Below are 10,620 nucleotides of genomic sequence, written 5' to 3'. Positions count from 1 at the left end.
ATTGAGTGGGGACTTCCACTCATAATTCGTCACATGTGATAGGTTGTGTGAGAATGTGAAAGACAAAGTTTCACATAAGTGATGCAACAAACCTTGTCAAAAATTATAAAAAGTTAAATTATTTCCAATATTACCAATTAATTTTATAATAAAACCTCAACTTAAAGATCTAACCTCACAGCGAAGCCTAGTATATAAATATATGCCGACCTCTCCAACCTGAGGATTGAGCATGTCCCAAAAAACAAAAAGATAGCAAGTTTTCAAGACATTAGGAAAAGCCATGGGAGGCGCCAAGGTCATCTCAACAAGTACAGTGCAAGCCGCGAGCCATAATGTTAATGAGTATTGCTCAACTCCAAGAGTTGAGTTAACTCCGTGGGATCTCCAACTCCTTCTTGTTGATCCCATCCAAAAGGGACTCCTCTTTCACAACCCGAAAACCTTATCACAACATATTCAACATCTGAAAGTCTCCCTTTCTCGAACACTTGACTTCTTTCCTCCACTTTCCGGTCGCCTTGCCACTATTCACCACGACGATAACACCACCTCCTTTTTCATCAATTGTAATAATGCAGGGGCCCTGTTTGTCCATGCCAAAGCCTACGGTGTTACCGTCTCCGACATAAATGAATCTGGCTATGTTCCTCGTGATGTTGTCCACTCTTTTTTTCCTCTAAATGGTGCTAAAAACTACGAGGGAACCTCTAAGCCGCTGCTTGCAGTGCAAGTAACTGAGCTTGGGGATGGTATTTTCATAGGCTGCACCGTCAACCACACAGTTGTTGATGGCACTTCCTTTTGGCACTTCTTTAACTCCTGGTCCGAAATTTCTCGGGGTTTTGATTTTGTCTCAAAACCACCTGTTCTTAAGCGTTGGCTTCTCGATGGTACTATTAGTCCCATTCGAATTCCATTCTCAAAAATTGAGGATCAAGTCTCCGATAAATACATCGGAAATATCCGAGTACCATTACTAAAAGAAAGAGTCTTTCACTTCTCAAAGGAAAAAATTGCTCAACTGAAAGCAAAAGCCAATGCTGAGATTCAACTTGAAAATACTAAAAGAAAAATCTCTTCTTTACAAGCAGTGTTAGTTCATCTGTGGCGGTCTATAATCCGTGGTAGTAATGGAGATCTTGATCCTGATAAAGAAAGTAGTTATCGATTACTCATAGGTGCTAGGTCAAGAATGAACCCACCATTGTCACAACAATACTTTGGCAATGCAGTTCAAGCAGGGACTGTGACCATCAAAGCAAGGGAGGTTATCAAGCGCGGGCTTGGTTTTGTGGCTTGGGAAATGAACAAGATGGTGGCTTTGCACACAGAAGAGAAACTGAGAAAATTCTTGGAGTGTTGGGTACAAGAGCCTAAGTTGCTGACAGAAGGAAACATGGCTGCTAACGCTTTGGTCACAAGCAGTTCACCGCGGTTTGACGTGTATGGAAATGATTTTGGTTGGGGAAGGCCAGTTGGGGTGAGAAGTGGTGCTGGGAATAAGTCACATGGGAAAATTACAGTGTTTTCTGGGGTTGAAGAAGGTAGCATTGATATTGAAGCTTGTCTTTTGGCTGAGACTTTGGAGGCTATGGGAAATGATTCAGAATTCATGGATGCCGTCACAGTCTAGTTGTAGGACCACCTTCGGGTTTGTGGATGAACGCCCTGTATCCTCTACCCTTATACTCCAAGGAGCTAATATCGCCTAATGTTTAATTAAAATAAATGTTTTGATGCATAATCAAATTATCATTCTCTGTTGATATGTCCAATTTGCTGGTGTAATCATTTCTTCTCAATTAATATTCAATATAGAAAATGCATGTCATGCATTTCTAATTTCTAGAGTGGATTAGTAGGATAACATATGAATGCTTTGCCAAGCGATCACGCATTGGCCACGGGAAGCTCGCCACGTGCATGGTAACGATTTTGGTTGAGGAAGGCCTCTGGCAGTTAGAAGTGGCGCTGGGAACAAGTTCGATGTGAAGCTGACGGTGTTTGCCGCGGCTGAAGATTGAAGCATTGATTTTGAGGCTTGTCTTTCGCTGCAGACGTGGCAAGCTAACTTTCCTCATGGCGGAGGACGAAGAGTTCATGGCTAGTGTGGCTTAGTGAACTTTATTTTACTTTATTTTATGTTTATGTTTTTCAAAAACTTCGGCGTAGGAAGAAATTTTATCATTAGGGATCTTGACGTTGATTTCTTTGGTTTATTATTGTGCCTATGTTTTATTTTTGTGTAATTTATTCTTAAGAAAATCCACCGTCCCACTTAATTAAATCCTCCAGTCAATAATTGAAAATTAGTTGGTTTTATTACAGTTCTAGACAATTAAAAAAGGAAAACTAATGAAAAGGGCTTGAAAACTTTGAGTTTTAATGATAAGGACAAAATAAAGGGTAAAGTGAATAGTACCATGATTGACTTTTTAGTGTAAAAATGTGGTTTTTCGTTAAAGTGAACAGTATCGGATGCTTTTCGTTAAAGTTCCCAATTAAAAATGGTTGTAGGCTTTCCCTTACACCATGTCATCATGAGTCAGCTAACAGTCAGCACCGTAAATAAAGGGTCAGAATTATTATAGGATAGTGTTGTTGTTTTGTTTTGTTTTTTTTTTTTATAGGAAAACTAATGAAAAGGGTTTCAATACTTTGATTTTTAATCAAAAACCATATAATAACTTTATTTAATGGTTAGGACAAAACACAATATCAAATCAGCCCAATAAAGACTGGCCCAAACAAATAATTTATTGAGCTTCCAATTTTACCCTACCGTCAGTATTGGCCGTTTATGTTCTTCGTTTCCATCACTGGTGTTCTTCTCATTTGGAGATCGTCTTCTCTCTCCCTGCCTACACTCCTCCTTCTCCTCCTCCATGTCCGCCATGACGTCATCTCAGTACCTCATAAACCCACCGTCCCTGCAACCACAAAAGCCATCCACGTCTTCCGAAGCCCTCGCATCCACCATCTCCGGCAACCTCAAGATCAAACTCAATTTCCCGATATCCACAAGCTTTCACCTGTCGATGATGGCGTTGTATTTCAGAACCAGCATGATGCTATATTGCTATATGGACGAGTGGACGGATTCATGGTTGAACTAGAACCACGTTTCGAGAAGACCTCGTCAAGTTTAAGAGCACAGCTTGTTTTAGTGATTATTATTATTTCTCTTATATATGTCAGTCCACCATCAATATCTAAAGTTCATCAATCCTTCCTATGGCCGCCAAAATTAATTGAAAATTCAGAAAACCTTATCAGCTTTGCCTTTGGTTGTGAACTGTTATCTCAAAATTGCCAAGAGCTCTTTGTGTGTGGCACGACTCTGCATTTTGTTTTTTGTTTTTTTTTCTCTCTATTTGCAACCTTTCAAGTTATCGAAATCAAAGTTTTGAGTTTACATGCATTAGTGTGACAAAGCTTTTGCTTGATTTTATATATTTTGTCAAGCTTGAGTGAAACTTTAACCAAATAAATATTATTCTTGAAGCTTTGGTTTGGATATTTCTTATCATTTCGAGTTGAGACCTTCAGTTAACTTTGGTTCGTCTTGCTAATGTCATTGCGTTTAGTAGTATTCTTTTTTATTTGTAAGTGAAAATTACGTGCAACAAATATATTATTTTAAAGGTCACAATGGTGCGATAGATAAAATTATCATGTGTTTATATAATACAATTTGCCCATTATGTACTTATAAGGTGGTGTCACCGATTACAAGATAGTTTCCTTGACTCTTATAATGTTTTGGTTGTGAAATTTTTGTTTTTGGTTGAAGTTGCCAAGAGAGGAGATTCATGTTATTATAAACTTTGATTTTTATGTGCATACATTTTATATTGATAGTACCAATATTCAGTTTCAGAAATAGTATATTACTCGAGTTCAGTTTCATAAATAGTCGGTTTCAAAAATAGTATAATGCCCCTATTTAGTTTTAGAAGTATAGTACCCACAGTCAGTTTCATAAATAGTGTGGTACCTGTGTTCAGTTTCGTAAATAGTGTGTGTGGTACTCATGTTTAGTTTCAGAAATAGTGTAATATTCATGTTCAATTTCAAAAAGAGTGTACTACCCATGTTCAATTCAGAAATAGTCAATTTCAGAAATAGTGTAGTACTCGTGTTCAGTTTCATAAATAGTGTAGTACTATTTCAGTTTCAGAAATAGTGTAATACTCGTTTTCATTTTCAGAAATAGTTAGTGTTCCGTTTAAGAAATAATGAATGGTAGTAACTTTTTTAAACCCACAACAATCTCAAACTGACTCTTTATAAATAACTTAAATGAAATCTATATTAATCTTACTTTGATTCTATTATTCAATAAGCATTTCAACACGATTTTGATATGGTATTTTGTGGTGGATGCACATATATTTATAGGCCTGATTATAGTACTAATAAATTAATAAATAAAATAATAATAACGGACTAATAATTGGGGATGAAGGTTATAGTTTTGGAATGAGAATCCTCGCCAGATTAAACTTTCAATGGCAGCATCATACATTTCTTTACCATTTAGTACAAAGATGAGGTTAAGGAGTCAGAAGATGAGGTTAAGGGAGTCAGACTCCACAATTACTTTCTACCTTCTCAACGTAGGCCCATAAGGCCTCCCTCACCGCCATAGATTCGATGGCTAAACTAGAGGCTGCCCTCACTCCACCACGACCTCCTCCCAATTGGAACCAACCACTGCTGTTTCTAATCACCCAACCCGTACCACTAATCGCCGTCTCTTCTCTCCATGCACCAACATAATTAACCTTCCACCAACCAAATGCTAGTTTCCTCCACACAAAATAAACACTATTTATAAAAAGATAGCAAAATAACTCACAGTATTTCTGAAATTGAACGAAATAAACACTATTTATAGAAATATAGCAAAATAACATACACTATTTTTGAAATTGAACCAAAATAGTGCACACTTTTTTCTAGAACTATCGCAAAATTACACATTATTTATGAAACTGAACCAAAATAACCTGTAATATTTTTTAAATTGAACCAAAATAACACACTATTTATGAAACTAAGCAAAATAACTAACATTATTTCTGAAACTGAACCAGAATAACTCGCACTATTTATGAAACTGAACTAAAATAACACGTACTATTTTTGAAATTAAACCAAAACAACACACATTATTTCTGAAACTACAACAAAAGAACCCACACTGTTTCTGAAACTGAACCTAAATAATTCACACTAATTTAGACCAAACATAATCATAAACTAGTTTCCAAAAAAAAAAAAAAAAACATAATCATAAACATTGATGTGAGTCTCGCACTTTAAGTTTCACTGATCCAAGAAATCTTGCCTTAACCTTTGTTGGTAATTTTAGTGCATTGAGTGCCCTTTAACTCCACATCACCTTGCTAGACACTGATCTCGAGGGCCTCCTTGTTGAGCCCCCTCATATAGTTCCCCAAGTACCTCTGCAGAAGGTTCGCTACCTGATCCTCCAACATAATCTCTTCGGCCGCCCAATCTTTCTTCCAAATCACTATCTCATTTTAACCGATTGAAGTCGGAAGAAATCGCAAGGTGAGAGGAAGCTCGTTCGTTGGAGGAGGTAGGCACCTTTTGAATAACAAACCTATTGATCTCTGTTTGGTGGATTAATGAGGTAGTGGCATACTTGTAAATAAAAAGAAGTTTAATTCTAACAGATTGGTTGACAGAATGTGATTTCTGTTAGGGGTAGGGGCTGGAAAAAAAAAATTATTTCGTTTTGGGCTTTTAATTCATCCTATGTGGGTTTAATGGTTGTGGGCATGAAATAGATTAATTTTGTTCTTATAATTAAATATAAAGCCCATTTTATTAAAGCTCCATTTTTGTTATAGGATAGTGTTATAATTAAATGAGTCGGATTCGGCATATATCCACGACGATTGTCTGGCCAACAAGCTGTGATCATCTCTTAACTCGAAGATTAATCGAGTTAACTCCGTGGGATTCGAGACTAATCCAGCTTGATTACATCCAAAAGGGACTTCTCTTTCAAAAACCAGCAGAGAGCAGTTTGATACAACACCTAAAAGACTCCCTTTCCCGAACTTTGGATATCTTTTATCCACTCGTTGGCCGCCTCGCTGTGACGGAAAATAAGGATAAGACCCCTTCTTGTTTTTCTATCAACTGCAATGGCGACGGAGCACAGTTTGTCCATGCAGCTGCTGATGGTGTTGGAGTGGCTGATATTCTCGACCCTGTTTATGTTCCGGAGGATATTGTCTCCAACTTCTTCTCCATGAATGGGATTTTGAACTACGAAGGCGTGTCCAAACCCTTGCTTGCCGTGCAAGTAACTAAGCTGGTTGATGGCATTTTCATAGGTTGCACAATGAATCACTCTGTTGTTGAGGGGTCATCATTCTGGCATTTCTTTAACACTTGGTCGAAAATCTCTCGTTCGGGCAAAAATTCTGAACCCCCTCCCATTTTTGATCGGCCAACTTCTTGATGGCTTGTTTCATCTCCCAATTCCAATGCCCTTCTCACACAGCGGAATCTCAGATAAGGTCACTCGACCGATCTCATTGAATTCTTTACAAAGGGTATTTCATTTTTCCAAAGAAAAGATTGCACATCTGAAATCCAAGGCCAATGCCGAGATGGGCACCAATAACATTTCATCCCTTCAAGCACTCATGGCCCATCACTGGCGAGCAATAACTCGTTGTGGACATCTCAACCCTGATCAGGTGATCAGTTATCGGGTTGCAGTAGGATTGAGGCAAAAATTGAAGCCACCATTGCCAAAGGAGTACCTCGGAAATGCACTTAAGGGAGTTTCTGTGAAGTCCACGGCATGTGAGCTTTTACAACACGGACTAGGCTGGGCGGCTTTGCATATAAACAAGACCATTGCTTCCCTGACAGCAGAGGAAGTGAAGAAGACATTGAAGGATTGGGTAAACGCCCCTCTAATACTTTCAAATATGAGGAGTAATATTCCAACAAGTACTAGTACCGTTTCATTGCTCATAGGAAGCTCACCAACGTTCAATGTGTATGGTAACGACTTTGGGTTGGGGAGACCGGTTGCTGTGCGAAGCGGAGCTGCTAACAAAATGAACGGGAAAATAGCAGTTTTTCCTGGGGCCGAAGAAGGAAGTATTGATTTTGAAGTTTGCCTTTTGCCTGAGACTCTACATGCTATGGCAGAAGATGCAGAGTTCATGGAGGCTGTGGCCACATGTACTAAACCCTGCATATATGAAAGCTGTCTTGCAGATTAAATTACCAATTTGGTTAAATATCCAAAGGTTAAGGTTGGTATTATTAGCTTACTAGATGAATAAAGAATCTGTAATAAATAGAGATAACCATTTCGCTTTCAGTTTTTGTTTTCAAATTGAAGAATTCAAAGGGAAATCAAATAAAGATGTGTAAGAGAAAAAAGTATGAGAAAATCATTTTCCTTACTTTTTCCATCTTCTAAATTTGTCCTTGTCATATTTTAATTCATAATCTCATGCTTCCTTATACCGGCATCTCCAATTTTTCTTCTTACATCGTTTATTGGTGTAAGTTGACTCGATACAAGTAAAAAAATGTGAAGTAAGCTTATTGGGTTCGATACCACCCAGAGTATTAAACCTAAACTGTTTAGAGGTTTTCTATTTAAAATCGCTAAAAAAAATCCCGGCCTAGTGCTCCATCTCATATTAAAACCCTTAAAAGAATAACGTCATTATGTTTTCTTTCCTTGTTTACTTTGTTAATTCATCTTAAAAATCAAGCTATATAATCAGACTTTGTGTTTTGTTTTTTTTGGTCGAACTACTCAGAATCTGTGGTTTTGTACCATAGTTCATAATAACAACTTCAAATCGCGGAAGACACCTGCTTGAACATTGGCAAACCCTAGATTTGAACGAATTAATTGAGTTTTTTTTTTAATTGTTATGGGATGTTGGAATTCTAAATTTTTTTTTAAAGCATGGAAGTGGAATAAAATTTTCATTTCGATTAGATCAAACTAATTTTCTATATTTTGGAGATTCCTACAATATAGGGACTCGAGTGCGCCGCAAATAATCACATTCTAAGAAAACACTATTCTTTTCAAAAAAAAAAAAACACACACAATATCTAATCCTAGATATCCTAGGGTTCTCCCATTTAATACAAATTTCATATCCTAAAAGGCTTTTCTCCGGACTAGTATAAATACCCTCATTTAGGGTTTATCTCTAGTAATGTAATCATCGCAGATTTTACTCCCTTGTCCACTAATTGACTCATATCTAAGCTACTTATTAATAGAAGTCTGTTGGCCAACCAAAACTCTATGAAATTACTGTTCTAACCCTCTCGTCAAAGCTAAATAAAATTAAAAGACATGGCAATTTAGTAATTACATATCACTTAAATTTTTAGTTTTTTACACAAACATCACAGCTAGATAAACATAACACATCCTATTTAAAAAATAAAAAATGGAGGATGTCTTTTTCTTTAAACCAAAATTTTTTTTGAAAATTTTTATTTTTTATTTTTAAAATAAGTGATATAAATATTTTTGTAACAAATACTAGACAAATTTAACACACGTATAACGTGTGCGCACATGACTAGTTGCTCATTAACTTAACCGTTGAAGAGCCTTTGACCGCTCCACCGGCCCAAGGTTAATAGTGGGTGTTTTCTCTTTACAAGAAGCCTTGAAAAAAGGCTGAGGTAAAAACCTATTAATAATAATAGGCTAGGGGTACAAACTCAAACATAAATTAGAATTCCCTGCATTTTTTTTATACTTTTTAGATCAAGCATTAGTTCCATTTTAAGATTTAATTAAGGCGCCTTAAACAATAGTCACATCAGCATTTTTATATTTATTTAAATTAAATGTCTTTATTTTATTTTTTGAAATTAAAATGTTAATTATTGGATTCCAAATATGTCCTTTTAGGCAGATATTTCTTTGTACGTGACCTTTTTTTGTAGGAAGTGGTTTGGTTTGTTGAATTTCAGAACGTAGATTTCTTCTCCTAGGTTGAATTTTTTTGATCTCTCATTTTTGAATTTTGAATGGACTTATCCATTTCAATTAGTGGTTGTTTGCACAATTTTATCTTGTTATTGGGTAGATAATTAAGAGACTATATCCGGTTTGTTTTGGGAAAAAATTTCGTAAGAGTATGGTCAAATTTTTCAAGTTCACTGCAGAAGTAGTTGAGGTAAACATGCAGATTTCGAGAAAAAATGGTGGTTGACTAATTGACAAACTCTTGGAGGACTTGCCCAAATAGAACTATGCAGATGCATTCTTCTTAGGTGCCAGGTACGATTTGTAACGCCCCGCACCGAATAAATTATTTAATTCGAGAAATAATGTTATTATTTGTTGATAGGCCCAACCTAAAAATCATGTTTAGTTGATTACCATTAATTGTTTATTTTCTACTATATTCAATTCACTAATCCTTACATTAAATTTAAAACCGAATAAAAAAAACATAAGGTAAAACTCAAATTATTTACTAAATTCCTTCCTTTAATTCTATGTCTTGTTTCCGACCTTGATTCATAATAAAAAAAAATTTAACACCAAACGTACAAATTTATTCTCATCTTGTCTCTATTTCCTTTTATAACACACTTCGCATTCTAAGAATTATTTCTCGAGTTATTTAAGGCTACATCTAACACTGTTAGATTACCTACGTACACTAGAGTGGGATCAAGCCTTTCGTAGTTCACATATTCCAAAATTAAAAAAAATCTGAATATATTCAGTTAATCCAACATATACCAAAATCGTATTAATATTCAAACCACAGCAATTTGATCTCAAAAACATAATTAGAATAACGAAATTCGCATAAAGAACAATTGTCGGCTCCCTGACCGTGCGCCGGCACACCCGCCGCCGTGGGTGGCGGTCGGCCGCCCCAACTTGCCGAAAAATTCAATTATTTCTAAAAATTCTCAAAAATTACAGAAAAGAAGATCTCAAAGAGTAGATAAAACTTTATACCTGTGACCAAGTCCAATTTGGCCCAAACCCGCCGGAACCCTAGAAATTTGGGTGTCCTCGACTCGACTCCATAGCAGCTCCGACGCCCCAAACCTTGTTTGAGTTTTATTCCTGGGTTCTCAAGGAACATGTTGGTGGTGGTAATTGGAAGAGTTTGTTTCAGATTTGGTGGATCGCCACCTATGAACTCACGCACCCACCGGTGGGGTTTTGCACAGTTTCAGGGCCAATATCTATCTAATTTATGATAGAATCAGTCAAGGGGAGGTCATGGAACCTTTTTAAGATGGTTTGGTAACATAATTCGTTGGAAAAACTGACGAAAAGCCACCGGAAGAGGTGGAGAAAGCCGGGTCTCAATGGCATAGAACCGAGTCAAAGGATCCGGTGCACTTCCTTCCTCTCATTTCCCCTCCTTTCTCTCTTCTCTCATTGGTCACTCTCTCATCTCCCCATTTCCTGATTGGGCTTCTCTCTCCCTCCTTTCTCTCCTTTATCTTCCATCTTCACCGCCTAACTTTTCTTACTTTTAATCTGGGCCACACACGTGGCCTTCCAGATTTGGCTCCAAAAATCTGGAGCATTCTATAAAT

General features: G+C 36.8%; 2 protein-coding genes across 2 annotated transcripts; both read left to right on the top strand.

Annotated features, from left to right (window-relative positions):
- Positions 1 to 224: 224 nt before the first annotated feature.
- Positions 225 to 1,845, top strand: LOC126609912 (uncharacterized acetyltransferase At3g50280-like). The gene has a single exon (XM_050277852.1). The coding sequence runs from the start codon at positions 284 to 286 to the stop codon at positions 1,634 to 1,636; it is 1,353 nt and encodes a 450-aa protein (XP_050133809.1). The 5' UTR covers positions 225 to 283; the 3' UTR covers positions 1,637 to 1,845.
- Positions 1,846 to 6,529: 4,684 nt separating this feature from the next.
- On the top strand, positions 6,530 to 7,481 carry LOC126586435 (uncharacterized acetyltransferase At3g50280-like). Its single transcript, XM_050251279.1, has one exon. It carries the CDS (start codon positions 6,531 to 6,533, stop codon positions 7,281 to 7,283), a length of 753 nt encoding a protein of 250 aa, XP_050107236.1. The 5' UTR covers position 6,530; the 3' UTR covers positions 7,284 to 7,481.
- Positions 7,482 to 10,620: the final 3,139 nt, after the last annotated feature.

The sequence above is a fragment of the Malus sylvestris genome, chromosome 2 (assembly GCF_916048215.2).
Source record: "Malus sylvestris chromosome 2, drMalSylv7.2, whole genome shotgun sequence".
Lineage (NCBI taxonomy): Eukaryota > Viridiplantae > Streptophyta > Magnoliopsida > Rosales > Rosaceae > Malus > Malus sylvestris.
Note: the sequence above shows the minus strand (reverse complement) of the source record. Positions and strands in the feature narration are given on the sequence as shown.